Source organism: Barbatula barbatula (genome assembly GCF_947034865.1).
Source record: "Barbatula barbatula genome assembly, chromosome: 16".
Taxonomy (NCBI): domain Eukaryota; kingdom Metazoa; phylum Chordata; class Actinopteri; order Cypriniformes; family Nemacheilidae; genus Barbatula; species Barbatula barbatula.
The window spans coordinates 10,979,615-11,001,478 of NC_136779.1; the positions used below are offsets into that span (position 1 = coordinate 10,979,615).

At 37.1% G+C, this 21,864-nt stretch overlaps 4 protein-coding genes across 9 annotated transcripts; 2 read left to right on the forward strand and 2 right to left on the reverse strand.

Annotated features, from left to right (window-relative positions):
• The first annotated feature begins 3 nt into the window (after positions 1 to 3).
• Positions 4 to 6,720, forward strand: snx11 (sorting nexin 11). 5 transcript variants are annotated; one of them, XR_013787733.1, is made up of 8 exons: positions 4 to 113; positions 1,260 to 1,314; positions 1,640 to 1,726; positions 3,755 to 3,855; positions 4,054 to 4,149; positions 4,238 to 4,462; positions 4,552 to 5,656; positions 5,969 to 6,589. XR_013787733.1 is itself a non-coding variant. In XM_079476044.1 (7 exons), exons 2-7 carry the CDS (start codon positions 1,291 to 1,293, stop codon positions 5,402 to 5,404), a joined length of 1,386 nt encoding a protein of 461 aa, XP_079332170.1. In that variant the 5' UTR covers positions 4 to 113; positions 1,260 to 1,290; the 3' UTR covers positions 5,405 to 6,714. The 5 variants fall into 5 exon arrangements, 3 of the variants coding, with proteins under 3 accessions (XP_079332170.1, XP_079332169.1, XP_079332168.1); XR_013787734.1 differs by lacking the exon at positions 4 to 113 and adding an exon at positions 503 to 769 and having other exon boundaries at positions 5,969 to 6,587; XM_079476044.1 differs by having other exon boundaries at positions 4,552 to 6,714.
• Positions 6,602 to 14,423, reverse strand: arsg (arylsulfatase G). Of its 2 annotated transcripts, none has more exons than XM_079476040.1 (12): positions 14,303 to 14,423; positions 12,737 to 12,981; positions 12,471 to 12,658; positions 12,227 to 12,274; positions 11,046 to 11,157; positions 10,813 to 10,944; positions 9,683 to 9,879; positions 9,407 to 9,487; positions 8,890 to 8,998; positions 8,695 to 8,815; positions 8,486 to 8,576; positions 6,602 to 8,256 (listed from the first exon to the last, which is right to left on the reverse strand). In XM_079476040.1, exons 2-12 carry the CDS (start codon positions 12,964 to 12,966, stop codon positions 7,979 to 7,981), a joined length of 1,587 nt encoding a protein of 528 aa, XP_079332166.1. In that variant the 5' UTR covers positions 12,967 to 12,981; positions 14,303 to 14,423; the 3' UTR covers positions 6,602 to 7,978. The 2 variants fall into 2 exon arrangements, 1 of the variants encoding a protein (XP_079332166.1); XR_013787732.1 differs by having other exon boundaries at positions 7,709 to 8,256; positions 8,345 to 8,576.
• slc16a6a (solute carrier family 16 member 6a) lies at positions 13,351 to 18,607 on the forward strand. Its single transcript, XM_079476041.1, has 6 exons — positions 13,351 to 13,703; positions 14,832 to 15,084; positions 15,391 to 15,534; positions 15,623 to 15,751; positions 15,823 to 16,620; positions 16,709 to 18,607. Exons 2-6 carry the CDS (start codon positions 14,847 to 14,849, stop codon positions 16,936 to 16,938), a joined length of 1,539 nt encoding a protein of 512 aa, XP_079332167.1. The 5' UTR covers positions 13,351 to 13,703; positions 14,832 to 14,846; the 3' UTR covers positions 16,939 to 18,607.
• Positions 18,608 to 19,528: 921 nt separating this feature from the next.
• On the reverse strand, positions 19,529 to 20,544 carry amz2 (archaelysin family metallopeptidase 2; the record flags this gene model as incomplete). Its single annotated transcript, XM_079476904.1, is given in 4 exon segments — positions 19,529 to 19,827; positions 19,984 to 20,023; positions 20,026 to 20,179; positions 20,503 to 20,544. Coding segments are annotated over 4 exon segments (417 nt in total). The 3' UTR covers positions 19,529 to 19,646.
• Between the last annotated feature and the right edge of the window lie 1,320 nt (positions 20,545 to 21,864).

Consider the following 21,864-nt stretch of genomic DNA (forward strand, 5'->3'; position numbering starts at 1 on the left):
AGCGGATAAAGTTCTTACACTCAACACACCAGTGAGACATGCACAATGGATTCTCCATCACCACTGACATCAGAAACTATGTTATGACTTTACTCTGAAGTGCTGCCTGTGAGGTACAACTATTGATAATTCTACTATTGATAAATAAGTATTTTATGTCTTCTGGTTTTAATCAAAATTTAACTCTGGTGCCTCGTTAAAATGTACAGTTCTAAAATTATATGGATTACAATGACAATGCATCTTCAAAAGTATGTAATTATTCTTTCACATCAGATTTTTCAAAAGTTTGGCAATTGAAAAAAATTATTTGCAAAAAGAAAAAGAAACAATGTGTGGACGCTAAACATACAATAAAAACGAAGTGTATGCATGACTTAAAAATGATTTAAAAATATTGTTTCGTAATTATTGCAGGTGCAGCCTCTTTTAATAGTCTATAAATCTTATATACAGAAGCTGTACGGCAGATGCGATGAGACGCCCCAGTACACTAGATGGCGCTATTTAATGTTTTTCTTAAGCGGAAAACACGGAACTGATCGCTCTTGCTGATTTGCAAACAGATTTGACGTGTTTTTAGTTTTTAATCATTCAGGCCTGTTTTTGTTTAATCGCAAACCACTTTAAAACGGGTTTTTTTTGCCACCGGATCGAATGAAGATACTGACAATACTTTTTTGTTCTACATTGCTCATGGTTGACGCTCGTGTATTTTTCATGTATTTTTTGTATCGGCTGAAATAAAACCTGGGAATAAAATTGTACAGTAAGTGTTTCAACGTCTGTTGTGTATCGTCCGCTCTCAGATGTGTGTTAAATAAATGTCGAATTAATGAATGCAATACACATCGAATTAAATGTGCTAAATAAGTTGTGGTATTTATTTGCTTGGTCTTCATTGATAAGTCTATCACCACAGAACTGACAAATAATCATGACTAATGGGATTTTAGAGGAAGGGGTGGGGCGGATGAGTCATGAAGGGGTTAAAGAGCAATTCAGAAGATGTTGGTTTCCCCTTTTTACCTTAGAAACGCAAACAATCTGCAATGTTTTGGGATAGGAGCAATAGGTCTGACGAATCTGTTGGTTTTTCCTTTTACGGATTTATGAAATTATTTGCTTTCTTCTGGAAAGCTAAAGACCGAAAAGAAAAAGTAGTGTGAGTTATTCATCGTTAAGAAATGTTTGTTGTTGGTGCATGGTGAATGTTTTTCTTATTGCTGACTTGTATTGTCTGTGTTTTTTTCCCACAGATGTCCACTGTGCTGCGTTACATCTAATAGGATGATCAAAAGTCAAGAACAAGATGTAAGAAGTCTCTCTTTTATTTTATTGTGTATGATGTGAATGTGCATTGAAACATTGTATTGAGGCACCTAAGCATGTTTTGAACAAGTAAACAATGGTTGCTTAACCCTCAATCTTGTGGTGTCAGTGTCAGTGTCTGATGATCATGGTTAGAAACATTAGTCATCACGTAAATATGAAGACTTGGTCTGAAAACGTAATTGCTGCTGGATAACAATCCAAGATGAGCCTCTGTGTATTATTAAAGGTATAATGTGTAACAAATGTTTGATTGTTCAGTGTACTTTTGGCCCTAAAAATGTTGCTGTTGTTGTTGTTGTTTCAGGAATTTATTGCTGTGAGGGTTCAGGATCCTCGGCTTCAGAATGAAGGATCTTGGAACTCATATGTGGACTTCAAAATTTTCCTTCATGTGAGTTTTTTTGCCTCAAGGATCTCTGATAATAATCAGATGTGTTATTTCATCAAGCTCAAAAATCGACTTGTGCTATTTTTAGGGTACTTTAGATGTTAAAGTTAATGTGATCAGTGTTGTCACAAGTATAGTTTTTTGTATTTGTTGTTAATGCATTTGTGTTGATTAAATCACAGACTAAAAGGCTGTGACCTCATTATTTGTGTAATTGCTTGGAAGGTATTTTGCATGCCACATGAGTGGTTTATGAAAGAATATCATGAATATCCTTGAAAAGACTGTTAATCTTTATAATGGATATACACATACAGCTACAGAAAAAACGAGGACATTTCAGTTTTTCCTGAATTTACTATTTATAGGTTTGAGTTTAGTTCTAATGTAAAAAAAAAACAATTTGTGAACTCCTAACAACATTTTAAATAAAAAGATTGTTTCTATTTGCAGAAAATGAAAACAAGTCAATATAATATAAAGATTTTTTTTCAGTTGTCAAATACTCGTTCATATTCACTTTTGAGGAACAACACAGTAATATTGGTATTAAGGAAAAGCTTAAATTTTTTAATATGATAACCTCGATTTTATCACTGTTTTCAGTGTGTCAGTGTGTTTGTCACTTCTGAGGTTTAATTTAGTTGAAATTCAACAGACACTGGACTAGAATGGCCATACAGTGAGGAAAATAATTATTTGATCCCCTGCTGTAAGTTTGCCTGCCTACAAAGAAATGCAGGGTATATTATGTTTATGGTAGGTTTATTTTAACTGAGAGAGACAGTAAAAATAAAAAATCAGGGGAAAATGTTATATTAAGGTTATAAATTGATTTGTATTTGATCCCTGAGCAAAACATAACTTTGTACCTGGTGGAGAAACTCTTGTTGGCAAGCACAGAGGTCAGACATATCTGATAGTTGGTCACCAGGTTTGCACATGTGTCAGGATACATTTGACTCCACTCCTCTGTAAATCTTTAAGGTTTCTTGGCTGTCGCTCAGCAAATTGGAGCATTAGCCTCCTTCACAGATTTTCTATAGAACGTCTGGAAACTTAATGTGCTGCTCCTTAAGCCACTCTTTGGTTAGTCCAGGAGTCGATATTGGTCTCGCAGCCCTTTCTCCAAAGACTTTTCTAAATCATTTTGATGTTCACTCTTGTCAATATTGTGACACAGCGAGTTTTCAATTGTTCGCTTGCTAACGTTGGTTTTAACTGTCTTTAAATCATAAACATGCTTCTTCCATGTAGTTCTGGGCTGATCTTTAACCTTTCTCATGATCATCTTTACCCCATTGGGGAAATCTTGCAGGGAGCTCCAGACCAAGGGCAATTGATATTTATTATGTATTTCTTTGATTTCCAAAGAATCGCAGCAACAGTTGTTTCCTTCTTACCAAACTTCTGTCTGTAGCCTATTCAATGTTTGTGCAGGTCTAAAATCTTGTCCCTGACATCCTTTGAAACGTATTTGGTCTTGGACAATGGTGGTGGAAAGTTTGAAATGGAAGATACAGATTGTGTTGGCAGGCATCTTTTATATACATAACAAGCTGATTTAGGAGCACTTTCTAAAGTGACAGGACTAATCTGTGGTCCATATAGGCACATTTCCAATCTGTGGAGCCAGAATACTTGTTGGTTGGTCGGGGATCAAATACGTATTTCACTGACTGAAATGCAAATCAATTTATAACCTTAATATAAATTTTCCCCCTGATTTTTTGGGTTGATATTCGGTTTCTATCAGTTAAGATAAACCTACCATAAAAATGATAGACCCTTAATATCTTTGTAAGCAGGCAAATTTACAAAATCAGCAGGGGATCAAATAAGTATTACCCTCACTGTACATCCAGAAATGCTGATTAAATGAACATTTAGAATGGTCTCTTAATTTTTCCGTGGCTGTATGTGTGCCTGTATTTGTGTATGCATGACATATTTTTGTTCTATTGAACAACTGTTGTTTTGTCTGGATGTATGGCGTTGTGATCTGACTATGGTTACTGTGTCTGTCACCAGACAAACAGCAAAGCGTTCACTGCGAAAACATCCTGTGTGAGGCGGCGATACAGCGAGTTTGTGTGGTTGAAGAAAAAACTACAAAAGAATGCTGGTCTTGTGTAAGCACATGCACATTTTTGAATATCGTATACCTGATCATATCTGTCTCTTCTGCTTTTCTTTACAATAATATCACATTCACTACTACTGGATCAATATTGTGATATTTGCATATAAAGGATATAGTATACTGTGTCAGATATGCTTGTATAATTTGCAAGTTCTGTTGGGTTGATTTCTTTTGCTTTTACCCACAGACCTGTTCCTGATCTGCCCAAAAAATCTGTCTTTTCATTTATAAATGATGACTTTATTGAAAGGAGAAGAAAAGGTCTACAGAGCTTCCTGGACAAGTCAGTTTTAGTTTAGTACATTTTACCATGCCAGTATTCAACTTTCTCATTTTCTTCAAATGATTGATTGCTGTTGTTTTATTGACAGGGTTCTGCACATGACAGTATGCCTGTCCGACAGCCAACTCCATCTCTTCCTGCAGACTCAACTTCCAATCAAGCACATTGAGGATTGTGTGCAAGGCCACACCCCCTACACTGTGACCGAGGCCATTCTGACTTATGCTTCCTCCAACCGTGGATGGGCTCAGGAGGAGGATGTCGGGGTGCAAGAGTTATGGATGGCCCCTGTTACATATGAATCCACTGAGAGGTAAATAAGTTAACATTCAAGCATATTATAAAGCATTATTAATATAAATAAGAATCATCCTAATATTAATATAAATCATCCATTTACAGCCCAGCTCCTCACCTACCCACGTCCAGTAGATTAGAGCCTCCAAGTAAACTTACAGATGCTTCAGATCTAGAAGCAGTGCTGATACCGAGTGATACAGAACAGGCTGTATCTGATTCAAAGGAGGAAAGTGACCCTGAACACGAGAAAGAAAGCACCATTAATCTAGTGGTTGATGCTAAAATTGGTAAATCCAAAAAGACACAAAGGCTTGATGGGAAAGATCTACAAAGGGATGGACATGAATACCATGTCCCACAGAGTGATGAACCACGAGGAGATCTAGATTGTCTAGATAAAGCAGAACAAGAAATATCTGATGGCAGTGACATTGCTAGAAGGTCCCTTGATGGACCCAGCAAGTGCCATCAAAAAGTCGCCATTGAGCAGTGTGACTGCATTGGAAAGAATCTTGTTAAAGATCAAACTTATGAAGATGTTGCACTTGATGGAGCTTGTGTTTCTGAGGAGAACATCCCAGATGCTAAACACCAAGAACACAGTGAGTCTGAGAGAACCGAGGAGAGTGGAATCAGTGATGAAGAGAAAGTGAATGAAACCAGCCGCACACATTCAGAGATCAACGAAACATGTCTTTCCCTCTCGGAGTGCAGTGAAGATGATGTTGGTGAGGTGAACAAGTTCAATGCAAAATCTGTTCACGCCGGCAGTGCCGTTTTAATACTGGAGGGAATTGAGGAAGCGCTGGTCACGCAAACTGCTCCAATGACTGAGAGTGTGCAAAACGTTGACTTGTATGAAGACACAAAGCGCGATGCAAATAATGCTGATGTCAGCAAACTTGTTTTACAAGCCATAGAGGTCGATTCAGTGCAATGGCAGGAAAATAATTGACATATAATAATCGCTTCCCAACAACCCGACGCAAAATAATTCCAAATAGCAAGTTTTGGAGACACTGGAAGCTCAAAATATTGACCAACAAACAGCTGCAAGGAACACATCTTCACCTGTTTTCACATTGATTGACTGTTAACGTTTTTGTTCAAAGACTGTTTACAGATAAGATACAATGAATGACAGACAGGCTGTGTAGTTTTCTTTTGTTATGTCAATGTAAAGGTAGCAAAGATAATGCACCAGTGTGTCATTCGCAACAAATACTTAAAGGGACAGTTCACCGAAAAATGGAAATGCTGTTGTGAACTACTCTCTAGTTGTTTCTGGTTGAACACAGACAAAGATATTTGGACGAATGCTTGTAACCAAACAGTTCTTGGACCCCACTGACTACCATAGTAGGAAAGATTACAATGGAAGTTAAAAAGGCAAAGGCCCCAGAACAGTTTGCTGTCATACATTCTTCAAAATATCGTGTTCAACGAGGAAAAAATATATAAAGTTATTTTCGTACTATATGGTGGTCAATGGGGTAACCAAGAACTGTTTGGTTATGAGCATTCTTCCAAATATCTTTCTCTGTGTTCATCAGAACAAAGACATTTATACAGATTTGGCACTGATTTACTGTCAAGCACGTGGTCCCCAAAGAGATGTGCTGACATGCGGTGACGTTTATGTTTTTGCATTTTCAAATTCCAGTTGTAGCTGACTTGTTACTTTCTTTGGCACTTCCCTTTTTACAAAGTAAATTTGAGGACAAAACACTAATTTTAGTACATTCATTTTTTCTGAGATATGAAATGAATGTTGCACCAAGTCTGAGTGTTGTTGCTTACAGACTGCGCATCTATTTGCTGTGAAATTGTATTACATTGGCTGCTACTAATACTCGAAACTGAAATTTAAACTTTTACTCATAAGGGACTTGCTTGAAAATTTATAGAAAAGGGATCTGCTTTGTTTTTTTTAATACTTCTGTTTGTTTATCTTTCAGTTTTAAAATGTTTATTTTTATTCTTTTAAATCAGAAGAGAAAGTAGAAGATTACGAACGCACAATACTATTGCAATTTCAAAGCACCCTATAGTAGTTTGTTTTTACTTCAAACAATATGAACCCTTTTTTTAACACTTGGTTGTAAACAGGAGGGAAAATAAATATTTTAATTGGATCCAGAAACATGTTTCTCAGTTTTGTACCTTTATTTTAAAGGGCCACATCTGTTTGCATGGACTACTTTATATTTGAGAGGCACTGTTTGTATGTCTGTGTGGATTGTTCATTGTGCTTACTAACAACAACGAGATAAAATAAGAGAAACAGAATAAGAAATCTATTTTACATACATTATAACATGGCTATATTATTGTTGATTTCATTCATTGTACTTCAGAAACATGTTCAGATTCATGCTCTCAGAAAGCATTTATTTACAAAGTACTTTTTTTTCCTGTGGAACACAAACAAAGATATTTTGAGAAATGTCTGGTTTTGTGTCCATACAATGGAAGTCATTGGGCACTCCCCAGAATATCTTATTTTGTGTTCTGCAGAAGGAAGAAAGTCATACAGGTCTGGAATTATATGGTGTGTGAAAATGATGAAATAATTCTCATTTATTGTTTTCATTTAGAAAATATTTATCAGAATATAATTAAGACATTTGTTTATTTTAATTTGATCAAGTGTGTGTTGAAGGGATAGTTCAACCAAAAATACAAATCTTTAATCTTTTACTCACCCTTTTGCCATATCAACCATGCATGACTTACTTTCTTCCACAGAACACAAAAGAAGATATTTAAAAAGAATATTGTATGTCCTCAAAAGCAATGCAAGTTAATGGGTATTGTACCATTATTCTCCAAAATATCTTTTGTGTTCTGGAGAAGAAAGAAAGTCATACAAGTTTGAAATGACAAGAGGGTGTGTAAATAATGACTGAACTTTCATATTTGGGCAAACAATCCCTTTTATAAATCAATTTAATTGTTAAATGTTTACTGTACAAACAATAACTTTAATTTCCTTGATCCAGTGATGTTGAATTCTCTTTCCCTCGAAAAATGAACCTCTTAGTCGTTCTCCCTGATCAGGTATTGTCTATTATCGTTTAAATTGGGTACCTTGTTTTAGCACTTTTAATATTATAGCATCCCTATGATGAATCTGTTTATTGTTGTACTCACTCTTGTAAATGGTGGGTAAAAGCAACCATATCACCACAAGATGGAGACATGATATCAATCTTTTTGTCCTTCTGATAAAAAAAGCAAAGAAAACCTAAAGCAAATTCTGACCCAAACAATGTCATTTATGATCATGGTATGTTGTTAACAAGTATCTCAAACAGTCATGTTTTTTACAGAATGTTCTCTAGGTCATAATGAAACGGCAGAATAAATAAGTATTACAACATCTATAGTTTCATGTTAAACAGGGTTAACGTAACCCATCCCAGTGGAGTTTTCTGGGACATTGTTCTTTTTTCAGTGTGAAGCTACACTGTGTTTTTCAATATGCAACAAACAAACAGCTCTGAGGGCAAGGCCGAGCCCACTGAACTCATTTCAGACTGTGACATCGACAGACAGGGTTGTGCGGCTGGCAACAGGGCACAGCAGAAGGATCTGTCCTGTAGTTGGCTGTTGATACCTTATCTGTGGCTATGTCCCACAGCAGAGCAGCACTTTCTTTTTCTACTTCCCTTAGGGCAGTCCTGTATTCCTCGCTGTCGGGGTTCAGAGGTGCCTCTTCTGCCTCATCCCTTGAGAGGTCAAATATCAGAGGCGGGTGGTGATACTGCTGTTGTCCACTTCCTCCACTGCACGCCTCTGATCCACCTGAGAGAGGACACGAGCTTCAATATATTCACTATAACAACCAAATGGGTGTTTCACAAAAATATGACTTCTCTCATTGTTTATTCACCCTCATGTTTAAAATGAAGATATATGTCTCAGTGGTTTTGTGTCCATACAATGTAAGTCAATGGGGGCCAATGTTGTTTGGTTACCAATGTTCTTCAAAATATCTTCTGCAGAAGAAAGAAAGTGGTTTAATAACAGAGACCTGTGATGTAAAATGACTTGTGATGTTTCAGCCTAACGGTTTGTAGGTCTCCAAACTGTCCAGCAGCCCCACTGTTTGGATGCATGAGACTCTGAAAATAAAGAAAATAAACACATGGCTGCATGCAGTTCTTTCTTTAACACATTTCTGACTATTAAACAACACTGTTTTTTGTTGAGGTCAGTTTGGTGGTGTTTTTCCAAACAAACCTTATGTCCTGAGGCCGAGTCATTAAGCAGAATGTCTGTTATATCAATACCATCATAACGTCGATCTGATGGCGGTTTTACACCAGCCAGGGAGATGATGGTTGGAAAGATATCCATACCACTATGAAATAAGAGGAAGCAGTCGTACGGTGAAAACAAAAACAATATCATCACAAAATGTTCTCATTCTTGTACCTCAGCAGGGAATTGCTGGCGCTGTTGGGTTTGATCTTCTTTGGCCATGCAACCACTGTGGGAACTCTGTGACCCCCTTCCCATGTGGTTCTCTTAGCTGATCCGCCACCTGCACAGACCAACCTCAACATGCTAAATCAATTAATGGATTTGTTATCTGAAACAACTTGGGAAACATGAGAAGGCTTGTGTGAAATCTGTGCCCGAAGAATTCCGTCATTGACGTCCTACTCTTTAGAAAGAACAGATTATGCTATCAGCTATCAATAAGAGTACAGTACACTAAAATGTGTGCGGCACCTTCACAACTGTACTGTTTACGTTTTTTACATAATTAAACAATATTTGTTGAATTCTAAAGTACTAGGAACACACCGAATAAAATGTATAATAATAATGTGAACTGTGTATTTAGTTCATTTTATATACAGTTAAGGTATCACAGTCTAGAAAGATATAAGAGCAAGATTGTCTTTATAATGCTGGTTAAATGTTCATTAGGTTGTGTCTGCTATACCTCTGCTTGTCTGCCATCTTCCAACAAAAGGCCCAACGTTCCCTGCAAACTGGCATTTCTGTTCCCATGGGCCATTGTCACCTTAAGAATACACATATTCATAAATGTGCATGACTTAACTATAGTAGTTTCCATTTTATCACCACCCATGTCATAAATCATAATAAAATGTATAAGATTGTTATGATTTCACCATTATTTCTTAGTAGCGTAAGAAAAAAACTATCAATGCATTGAGGGAGTTAATGCACATGTACTATGTGTAAAAACACTCACCAGTGAACCATATTAGTGTGTTTTCCAACTGCTCAGTGCTGACAGCCTGCATGATAGTGCCCACTAGGGAGTCCATGTCACTGAGGCTGGCTGTGTACGGGTCCTGCGTCGTAATGTTGAAGAAGGAGTTATGAAACAGCGGGACGTGCATGTGAGCGAGAGCCACATACAGTAGGAAAGGCTGTTTGCGAGAAACACTACACCAACAGGAATAAAACCCACATTTATTCTGTAAGTTACACTGTAAGGTAATAAAATGATAAGTACATACAGGTATATTGTACTTTTTCATTACCTTGAGATAATAAAGCAAACTTTGCAAACTGCATACTGAAGATTCACAAGTTTATATTGTACCCCAACAATCAAGTCACTTATCATTCAAATGGCTCAATTTAAGTGCTAAGATATAAACTTTAAAGGCAAAAACAAACATTTCTTTCTTTCATTATTTAATCATCCTTATTTCATTCCAAATCTGTCTGACTTTCTTCTGCAGATCACAAAAGAAGACATTTTCCAGAACACTGTTAACCAAACAACACTGACCCCCATTGACTTCCACTGCATGGACACAAAATGCCTTAAACATTTCTCAAAATATCTTCTTTTGTGTTCCAAAGAGTGAGTTTTGAATGACATTGCGACAGATTTTTTATTTCTGGGTGAACTATCCCTTTAAAAGCCATCATTATAAGTAATGAAACACAGGCATATTGATAAAGAGAAGGGGTTTGCCTGTGCACAGCCCACCTGATCCTAATCTATCCTTGGACTGTGTCAAAGGTCAACTACTTCGTCTGCCCAGTTACCTTGTTTACAGTCTGCTAGAGACTTTATATTGACTGAACAAAGTCCCCCAAAACTCTGTTCCCTATAATCTATTTCAAATCAACAATGTTTTCGTCTCTAGTTCATTGCTGGCTCAAAAACTGTTATATTTAATTCCACATTTCAACCAATTTCACAAAGTTCAAGTTAGCTTTATTAATCTCGCTTTCAAAATGTTTGTAAAAAATTGGATTTTAACTTAAGATCAATCCAGATGGGACATGGAAACCTATAAAGTATGTGAATTTGTTGTTTATGAATCATTTCAAATAAATACATCATAGAAATGGTGAACACACCTTGTCTTTATCTGCTTGACTGCTGCTGCAGCATATCGTTCTTTAAGGCTCCATGTGTCCAAGGGCTGTTCAACTATTCTCTCATTTTCAAACAGAGGTAACGCCACTTTACTGTAGCATTGCTCATGCTTCCTGTTGAATAAAACCTATTCTTCAGTAGAGATCAAGGTATCTACAAAATAAGAGGATATCGCATCCCGAGTTATGATCTTGTGAGATGGAAAATTACACACCCAGAGACATATTGACCGTGCATGCACGGTGGGCAGGTGGGAAGGTCAAGGCCTGGTTTATCAGTGCAGCCCATGTCATTACTATAAGGAATACCAAAGTAGTAGTCGAAACCTGTTGTTCATATAAAGAAAAATACAAATATTGTGAAAATTAGACCTGGGGCCTGTTTCAATAAGGAGGTTCAACCAACTCTTAGTAGATTTACACCGAGATGCCAAATTTTGAGTTTTTGGTTTCAGAAGAGCTGATTTGAGCATGTCTAAATTCATAGTTTTTTTTTTGTTTCTGCATTTATGTCTGTATTTATTAATTTCTTTTTAATACACTTAATTAAGTCATTTATCATCGTCCATAGAAAACTATCTGCTCTGATGCAATACACGCACGATGGCGGATGTTATTGATGTAATGATGGATGATATGTTTTGATATATCCAATTAACTGTGAAGAAAAATGGTAGTTTTAAAATCCACAGGGAAATAACAAAATTCCACTTGGGTCCAAAATTGCTCTCCTGAAATCACAGTACATCCCTATGAATTAATGCAGCCTATTCACATACAGGCTGCTCTATAAGACAATATGACATTTTAGTCACTGAGAGGGACTCAAAATGTGTGCCATGAATGAGGTACTGCACTTGCGCTTTAAAAAGGGGAAGGAGATGGAAAGAATCTCTTGATTTAACAAAAGAAACCTGCTCCTGACCAGGTTAGGATCACAGAGTAAGTGACTATGGCTACTGACTCTTAGAATAAGTTACCTCTCTTAGAAACGGGCTTGAGTTACTCTGCTTTCTCGGGTTTGACATACTTCGCATTCTGAAATGGAAAACCCAGAGTTTTCCTCAATTAAGGGTCAATATACTCAAGAGTTTGCTAAACCTCCTTTCTGAAGCGGGCCACTGGTTGTCAACCTTCGGTAAACATGTTTTTCAAAACCTAAACGTTTAAATAATAATATATATATAATAAATAACACATTCTAATGTATTTGAAATAGTTTATTAATAATATTATTGTTTTTATGTGAAAAAGCACTGTCAACAACACTGGTATGTTTTTCACAATAACATGTGTTTTAAATGTTAAGAGCTAACATCTGAAAAAGGTACAGAAAGGGAACTTTAAATGCTTACAGCCTTAGCTTTAAAAAAGACAAAAAATCCTGTTCACGTACCTCTATGAACTGGACTGTACGATCCATTATGACCAAGGTGCCATTTTCCTGTTATAAAATCAAGACAGGCATTGTAAATAATCGTAACTGAAACATATTGATCTGCACCCTGAATAGTTTATTAGTTGATATGGTAATAATCCAGCATACACTGAAGGAGAGCTAATCTCAGTTTTAGGTTTATTGCCCTCGAATGTTAGTCGTTGCTGTACTCTCCGTGTACTTGGAATTTTGCGGCGCTCACCGATCATGGCCGTATAATATCCTGCATCGTGCAGAACCTGAGCTAACGTGATCTCTTCGAGTGGCAGTCCTCCAACCGACCCAACAGCAAAATTGTGAGTTACGCCATTGCGCAGCCCGTGTCTGCCGGTCAGCAGGGCAGCACGTGAGGGTGAGCATGTGGAGGCAGGAGAATGGAAGTCTGTCAATCTGCATAAATCCACAAGATAATCAGACAGAATTACGCACAGACTACGACAAATCAAGTCTAAATAACACGAAATGTACCTTTTGCCCTTATCCCTCAGTGAGTCCAGCCAGGGTGTTGGTGTAGAGTTGTGAGGCTTTTTCACCCACAGATCACCCCAACCAATATCATCTGCTAAGATAATGATGAAATTGGGGCGGTCTTGCTCATAAGGCTTACGTTGCTTTTTTGTATGGCTTTTAATGTGATGAACCAGTCCAGAGAACAGAAAATAATAAAGGAGCAGCGCACAGAATCCAAGATGAGCCATTTTCAGCTTCTAAATCTAAAAAAGGAAAATAAAACAATAAGATTTTTTCTATAAATGTTTGTCTTAAAGGTCCAGTAACAAAATTACAAAGTACACCAAATCAGTAAAGCCTTCCTTTGAAATGATGTTATATTGAATATAAATTTGTATCATTTATAATATTGAAGTCACTTCCAACAAAAATTCCAACAACTCTATAAAGCATTTTGAATTTCCATTTAAAATAGACAAAAATCATGATTATTTATTTTCAATGTTTGGTTTAACATTTAAAAACACAGCTGTATTCTATAAAATAAACTTTATATAATATCATAGTATGCGATATCCTTTATCAGTAATATAGAGGTTGCTGTTTGTACAGTGTAAACCCACGTGGATGTCATTGAGAGAATATGTTGTCTGGTTTGATCTGACGCTGCTGGCTTTAATCTTAAAAACTTCACCTAGAGCATTATTCCGTTTAAAACCATGCTCTTTTAAAGCCTGAGAGACCCCTTTACACTGGGGTAAGAGGGAGATAAAACAGAGCAAGTTCTTCGACATTCCAATTCAAGGGAAAGGGGGGTTTGCCAGTGTGGCCTTTCGTTCAACATTTAGTGTAAACCAATCCATAGCATTCTGAACAGCTGTAACCTCCCACCACAGAGGCACTCAGTATTTGTGACAGTGGACCAGGCCGCACATGGACTCTTGGCAGCAGGGGAACAGAGCAACAACAGTTCTGACCAGAACAGGTGAGCGCTGTTCTCTCCTTTCTGTTTCTGACTCCCGTTTTTTTTATTTTTAAGTATTAAGTAGTCTTATTAAGTCTATTGATACATATCATATACATTACATGCTACATTATGTATATATACAAAATAATATGAATTTATATTTATGTATGACCACGTGGAAAATAATGTTGGTACATAAATAAATTATTTTACAGAAATATTACCAAATAATACAATACGACAGGTCAAACTCTAACACACACACACACACACACACACACACACACACACACACTTGTGGCAGACTGACTTAAAGTGCAGAGCACTCGTAAGTGCTCTGCACTTTAAGTCTTCTTTTGTCAATTTGTGACAACTTCTGGTCAAATCGTCTCGTGAAAAAAGCGTCGTCGTGAAAGTGTTTAAAGTCATCGCGGCAGCGATTGTTTTGCGGTATGAATATGAAAGGGTAATGGAATAGAGCGGTCCTTTAACTTTTATCCATGAGAGAAAACAGCCAAAATCTGCATAAACGTATAACGTTACACTTCAGAATAAATAGCGACATTTCTATTATAAATAAAGCAAATATTTAATAATCTAATTGTGAATGTTCTCACCTAAAGCCGAAGAATTACTTTGAAATGAAGCATTTCAGTTTCTGATTAAAGCTTGTTGTTAACATTTCGCTTCTTACCGCCCCTCGTGACGTTGAGAGCTGTTCGTAATCACGCGAGAGGGATTTAGTAGATGTGCTCGCGGGACTTTGATGTCATACGGCGATCGATCTGCGCAGCGCCGCATGACATCACACACACTTTAAGCGATACGTTCGCAGACGAGATTACTCCTTTTATTATGATAAAAACTGAGAATGTTGTGTAGTGGTTTTCATTACCTATTTCTACCACTATGTATTTTAAATGAAACATTAAAAGTGTCATTTACAAGTCTGGTGCCAAAGCTGCAGAATTACAGTAACGTTATGTTGTCATTTAAATGACATAAAGAAAACATGTAGGCCTAACTGAAGAGAACCTAATTTTTTTTTAAAAGATAAGACTGACAGGTTTAAGTAAGGTTTAACCACAAATGCAAGGAACAAAGAAAAATGGCAAAACCAACTTAATGTGTATGTCACTGCCACAGGTCACTGTTTTCAGTATGGCATGGTGGATGTTCAGACTGAAAGGTTGCCTTGGCCCAAAAGTATATTCGGAGGTCCCAGATGGAGGCTGGGGTTGGATTGTGGCTGTGGCCTTTTTCCTGGTGGAGGTGTTTACCTATGGGGTCATCAAAAGCTTTGGAATTTTTCTCAAGGATCTCATGAGCGACTTTGATGAGAGCAACAGTCGAGTATCATGGATCATTTCAATATGTGTCTTTGTTATGACTTTTACAGGTAAGAAGTCTGAAAATGAACCGTGTGACATCATGCATTTTAACATTACATTTACACTATAGGGGGCCTCAACAAACTTCCAAGGTGGCCCTAATAATGAAAAATAAAATAACACTAAAATAAGCTAAATCAAGAAATGTCTTAGTGTTTGGTTATTTATATAATAATATACATCAAAGTGGTTGAGATCCTCCACTTTATTACAGTAGCTGCATGTGGCTTCATTTAATAACATATTTCTTTTCTTTTACATGCATTCATTTTTGTGACCTTGCCATCTGTGTAAATGATTTTGTGCCTTTTTAGCACCTCTATCATCAGTGCTGAGCAATCGATTCGGCTTCCAGCTGGTTGTGATGTTCGGAGGGGTTCTCGTCTCCCTGGGCACAATCTCCACTGCATTCACCAGCTCCATCAATCAGATGTACCTCACTATTGGGATGGTTACAGGTAATAAAACTCGGACCTCTATATCTTATACAAACAGAAAATAATTGTTAGAAGGCAAAATTATCTTTAAATGTCTTTCCCTTTGTAGGACTGGGTTACTGTTTGACATTTCTGCCCACTGTCACAATCTTGTCCCAGTACTTCAGCAAACGTCGCTCTTTGGTCACCGCCATGGCCTCCACTGGAGAATCATTCGCTATATTTGCTTTTGCTCCAGGTAAGGGTGGTCCTGCTCAATTGCAATAAAATATCATCTAAATCATTCAATGTATCGCATTGTTTTGGTAGCATTCACAGCTCTTAAGGATCACATTGGCTGGAGATACACCTTGGTGGTGATCGGAACATTGCAGGGTATCATCATTATCTGTGGAGCTTTGCTTCGACCCATAGTCATCAAACCAAAGACTTCTCAAACTGGAATTGAGATGATCACAAACTCACTTCCTATAGACCAACTGAGAAACTCAGTTAACTCTGGAGATTTAGATGCCCAGTCTCCTGACAAGCTGGAACATGGTCTTGAATCTTTTGAGGAGCAGCAGGGTGAGGTGGAATCACTTCAGGTTCATCCAAAACAAAAGGACATTAGTATGCAAGGCAAAAATAAGCTCCTGGACTTGACTGTCTTGAAGGAAGGCAGTTTTTTGTGTTATTCAGCATTTGGCCTCTTTGCAACATTGGGATTCTTTGCTCCACAGCTATATGTGGTGGAGCTCAGTGCCAGTATGGGTACGGAGAGAGACAAGGCTGCCTATATGTTGTCGACAATGGCTATCGCTGAGATCTTTGGGCGGCTCTCTATTGGATGGCTACTTAGCTCAGGGCGTGTCAGGAAGATCTTTGTACTGCTTGTATGCGTATCACTGATGTGTCTGGCGCTGTTGTTGTTCACCGTGGTACGTGGATTCTGGGGACTGGTTGTGTGTTGCGTGCTTTACGGCTTCTTGCTCGGTAACATTGCATCCACACACATTCCCATGTTGGCTGAGGATGATATCATAGGGATCGAGAGGATGCCCTTGGCTGTAGGCGTCTACGTGTGCATTCAGAGCTTTGCGGGACTTGCCGGTCCACCTTTAGGAGGTAAGAACATTCATGTGCTTTATGTCAAACATAAAACTCCCTAAATCAGCAACATAGTACGGTAATTTTTTTTCTTAAAATATTTTAGGTGTCCTTGTGGATATTACACAAAATTACAGCTCTGCATTCTTCTCCTGTGCTGGGGGAATGGGACTAGGTGCCGTCTTTCTTGCGCTTGTACGCCCAGCAAAGACAGGTCCTTTATGCATGAGGAGGGACAATGGCAGAACCAGCCCCAAAGTGCAACAAGGGTCCAAAAACATGCCAGGGGATTTTCGAGAGGCGGACATTCACAAAAACACAGAAATCAAGTCTTAAATAAAGACCTGTATTTCAGAATTGTAGGATCAGACCTGTAAATATTGAAAGAATGTAGAACCTTAAAGAAAATCTACATTATGATTTATAACAATTGTTTGGTAAAACTCATGTCATACAGTAGTTGGCATGAAAATACTAAAGTATGCGAAGAATCAGCACAAACCTCAATAGAATTTTGAATACACATGTAAGGTGATACTTCACACTGGGACTTTTGTTGATGAAAAGTCCCATGAAGTCCCCGCATCTGTACAAAAGAACAGATATGATCTATGACAGGAAACCACATTTTAGTGGTTTTAGTGAATACGGGCAATGCATTTATAAGTAATTTCAAAGCACTGGTGGTGTGTAAAGCAAAGACCACAGTAAATGTTTAACTTGATGGCTGAAGTTATAATGCTAGAATGGTATAAGAAACAGAAACGGTATAGCAAAGGGATATTTGATGCTTCATATACTCAATTATTGTTAAGATCCCCATTTTTTAATTATCATATTTTCATTCAAGAGAGTCACAAATCACTATTTTATATTTTGCACAACTAGTCAGCTCTAAATATTAACTCTGGTAAACAACTTATTACTACCAATACACTGTCCGTTGTTTACTATCATTTTTCATTGATTGTTTTCTCCACTGTGATTTACATTAGCATCTCTTTTATTTAGAGATCAATGTGCATGCAGTTCACCATGAAATTAAAGCCACGTCTTAGTAATAAATGAGCCATAACTTCAAATGTGAAAGTGTCTGAAATGAAAAAATGTATAATTTACCTCAAAGAGTGATGTACAGTATGTTGTTATTGAACAACTGTCACATGACAGATCATTTTATGTCACATAATTACATATATTTGAGAAAGGGATTTGTATTTGCTGTCTTTTATGGAATGTTTGTGAAATGTCTTTTGTTTACAAAGCATAGATGACTGTTATGAACTTTCAATCAGATTTTAAAAATACAGCCATGTTCATCTTTTTGTCATTGTTTTCTGAAATAGTTTAGATAAGCTGAACAGTATATAAGAGATAGAGATATTCAGCTTTATTTCATTTGCTAAAAACATACCAAATCCTCAGATATAGCAGGGGTGTATTCCAGGAAGCAGGGTTAACATCCCATCCTCTAAACCCTAAACTCTAGGTTGGTTAACCCAAACCTTGCTTACACGGGGTATGTCGGTTCCAGAAAACATTGGAAAGGGTACGCTTTATCAACCTCACGAAAGATACCCAGAGTTAGCGTACGCCCATAGAAACAGCATGAAGATCGATCACAGATATCACGAGTCACCATGGAAACCGCTGGGAATCTTAAAGACTTTAACAGTAAAACAATGTTATAAGTTTTTTTCACCAAAGACTTATATCTGCATCAGTGTATAAAGTGCGGGATTAAATGCGGGGTTCGATAAAGTGTAAATTTGTTGAGATGTTTATAACTGTTTATTTATCGTGTCTACCAAAATTGTGTCGGCTATATGAATTTGTTCACATTTCTCATTTTGTAGGCAGTATTAAACCTCTTTTTTGTTCCTGCTCTTTATTTTCCTTAAAATAATCTACCTTTATTTGGTTTTCTGAAAACTGACTTTGCATCGTATCACCTTTATTTTCAACAGTTGCTGATGTAGTCATATAAATGAAGACTTTTAATTCTAAAAACTGCAACAGTTGTCATAATTTTGGAAAAACTTGTGTAATGCTTTTCAGTACACTACACATGATAATTCATTTGCAATAGAGGATGAAGGTCTGGTGTGACAAATGTAGCCTAATATATATATATATATATATATATATATATATATATATATATATATATCCCTTTCAAATACTCACACATTTTCTTTTTTGCTTGTTTCTTTTGACTTTGTTTGCTAAAAGGCCATGGCTTTCCAAACGTTAAATGACACAATAACAAATTGTGATAAATTCTTCTGAAGTTACAAAGTGTAAGGTGTGCATACTATTTATGAATCTTATTATATTTGGAGATTTAATAATAAACCTAATTAAAAGTATGTATAGTATTCAATGCCAACACGTAAAGCCTTTAATTTATTAAGAACAGCTCATGTTATTTTATTTAAAGATTATTTTATTTTAAATGGTTTAAAATCATAAAATTAGCATAAAATCAGTTATGAATGCTCAATCGCAATGGGTGCGACTGGAAATGTAATCATCGTAATACTGCAAAGTTATAATATATTACACGTAATCTGTGCTTCCACACCCAATTGGCGCTCATCAAAAGCGCACGCAGGCGCAGACAACCACTGAAGCTTAGTTATTTTTCCTTAAAACAAACTAACCCTGGAACATAACAGAGTGAGTTGCTATGGTAACTTGCATACCCAGAAAGTTACCTCTGTTTATGGAACTAAAAGTCGAGGTTATCAGCTAACCTAACCTTAAACTTACCCGGGTATGTCACATAACCAGCTTTCTGGAATACCCTCACACTCATGCTCTTAGAGCTATTTACATAAATATTTGCATTTCTTTTTCCGGCAGAAACATTCTTACCAAAGTCAGGGCCATCATCAGAGGACAACACGCTGGAACACTGTCATGGGCCCCGTGACCAGATAGGGCAATGTAAATTTTACAGTGTCCCTAACAACAGTAATTTACAAAAAAGTGCTATACAAAATAGTGTATCAGAACTATTAAATCAAGTCCAGGTATCAGACCTACAATGTTTCATCTACCAATATTTTTAGACACTCATTCAACCACTGTCTATACTCCTGGAAGGCTTGTGTAGGTTTGGCTGAGTGTTGTCCATGAGTGCCAACCTCTCCATCTTCAATCCAGTGGAGTAAAGACTGCAGAGCACATTTTATTTTTATTCTGCAACAAAATGTCTTGTTTCTACTGATGGATTCTCAACTGCATTTATTCCGTAAGCATCTAAAGTGCAAAAAAACATACATTAAATAGTTCCATTTAAAAAATGGAAACCTAAAGAAAACACATCATAGATTCAGTTGTACAAGTGACTTTTTAAAAAGATTTGAGTAGTTTAACAGGGGTTCCTTTACCTTGTACCTATCAGCTATTTGGAATCCATAGAAGATTGTAGTTTCCTCAAACAGATTGGGCAGAGATCGAGCGGTCGACGGTCACCAAATAAATCCTCTAAGTGATTGGAGCCCTGCATGACACACTGTAGCCACTGGAAGTGCTTTACACCAAATAAATGTCCAATCTCATGAGTCACTGTCTATCACAGAAACACAAATAAGAACTGTCTTTACAAGTTCTGTCACATTGTTTAAGTTAACGTAAACATTTTCTTGAGGTCAGTTTATAATTGAGTTGGTGCCAAACACTGCAAATTTAGTTTTTCTTGAACTTCCTTTCAATCACTAAACTGACAGTGTAATTTTTCATCATCACACCATGCATGAACGCAGGAGGAGAGCTTGCATGCCACTATGAGAGATTTACGCACGGACAATAGAGCAGGATGCTCAATAACTTCAATAGCATCTGTGGATATAATGTAGTAATACACTAAAAACACACTGTAAACTATAAACGTACACATTCAGCACCAGATTTGTGGCGCCATCGCATGACCAACATGGTTATATTGTCAAGCACGACTATTGTTGTACAGCGCTACCCAGACCGCACGTAGTTTTACTTCAACGTATCGCGAGAGCAAATCTAAACCACTGCATTTTTATCGCTCTCGCGGTATTTTAATTGAAACGCCGAGCGGTCTGCGCAGCAGCGAAAGATTTAGGCTGCGGCCTAATACCCCCACTTGGGGTCTTGGCCGCTTGAGGGCGCGTGCACGCGACAGGAAGTAAGAGCGCAAGTCTGTCCACTGTCTCAAAAACACCAAAGTGCAGTGTCCTTAACGCAAGCTAAACCCATACAATCTTGAATACCGCTTACAAATAAAGCACTGTACAAATCTTAAAATATTTAGATATTACATATAATTTCGTAGTGACATTACATGTCATTTCGATTTATTGGTGAAAACGTCAGTTTTGTTAAAATGTGCTTTTTATCACATGCTTAGAAGCACCACATTAATTAACGTTACATGTTTGCACTTGGTGTGTCACATCGGGCTAGAAATACTATGCTCACTTGGGATCTTCACACCCACTAGGACACTTGGGTCGAAAACAGGAAATACTTCATGAAAATAGTCAAGTGGCATATTTATAAAACATATTTATAAAAGCTAGAGACACGCTAACAGTTACATTTAAAGAGATTGTGAAATGTAGTCAGATTACTGGTGGAAGATGAACTCGTTGCTGCGTTACAATGTCGTAAATTAGTTCGAAATTCCCACTTTAAACCTGAAAGTAATAGTCCATTTGACTTCACAGTCTCAAAAATAACGATGCTATTTAATTGTCTGTGTGTGTAAGTTAGCCCCACAACAAGCAAAACTACTAAAATGTTTGTACAATCGCTTTTGAATGTAGATGTACCTGTTTAATGTTGCCTGTTCACGTTTAGTCAAAAGTTCTCGTCGCCATATTGGCCACTATAACGTTACGTCAAACAACGATGTGACGTCATCGCAGCTCTTTCGAAAATTGATTGTAAAAGTAAACCATTGTTTTGTTTAGTCGGCCTAAAATTATTTATACTTTTACTATAATAAACCATTATCAATTTTGGTGAGGGAAGTAGGATCTCCAAATTTGAAGGCCATTCTAGTTGTTATTTAATAATGTTGTGAACTGTAGGTAAAATAATAACTTTTCCTTTTAAACCATTTTCGAAATTTTTTTTCTAGGGTTTTAGAAATGAAACACGGGTGCTAAAATGGGTTGGTAGGATAAAGGTTAGCAACGCCAAGGTCATGGGTTCGATCCCAGGGATTGCACATACTCAGAAACAGATAATGTAATGTAAGCCCCTTAGGATAAGTTT

Bases quoted from the DNA above. Each gene is read 5' to 3' on its own strand.
- arsg (XM_079476040.1), bottom strand. From the start codon at position 12,966: ATGGCTCATCTTGGATTCTGTGCGCTGCTCCTTTATTATTTTCTGTTC. The intron at 9,488-9,682 runs GTGAGTGTTTTT...TGTATTCTTAAG, and splicing joins CACACTAATATGGTTCACTG to GTGACAATGGCCCATGGGAA. The intron at 8,257-8,485 runs GTCTCTGTTATT...GTCCTCTCTCAG, and splicing joins CAAGTCATTTTACATCACAG to GTGGATCAGAGGCGTGCAGT.
- slc16a6a (XM_079476041.1), top strand. From the start codon at position 14,847: ATGGCATGGTGGATGTTCAGACTGAAAGGTTGCCTTGGCCCAAAAGTA. The intron at 15,085-15,390 runs GTAAGAAGTCTG...GTGCCTTTTTAG, and splicing joins CTTTGTTATGACTTTTACAG to CACCTCTATCATCAGTGCTG. The intron at 15,752-15,822 runs GTAAGGGTGGTC...TTGTTTTGGTAG, and splicing joins TATATTTGCTTTTGCTCCAG to CATTCACAGCTCTTAAGGAT.
- snx11 (XM_079476042.1), top strand. From the start codon at position 1,053: ATGTTTTGGGATAGGAGCAATAGGTCTGACGAATCTGTTGGTTTTTCC. The intron at 4,150-4,237 runs GTCAGTTTTAGT...TTTTATTGACAG, and splicing joins CTACAGAGCTTCCTGGACAA to GGTTCTGCACATGACAGTAT. The intron at 4,463-4,551 runs GTAAATAAGTTA...ATCCATTTACAG, and splicing joins ACATATGAATCCACTGAGAG to CCCAGCTCCTCACCTACCCA.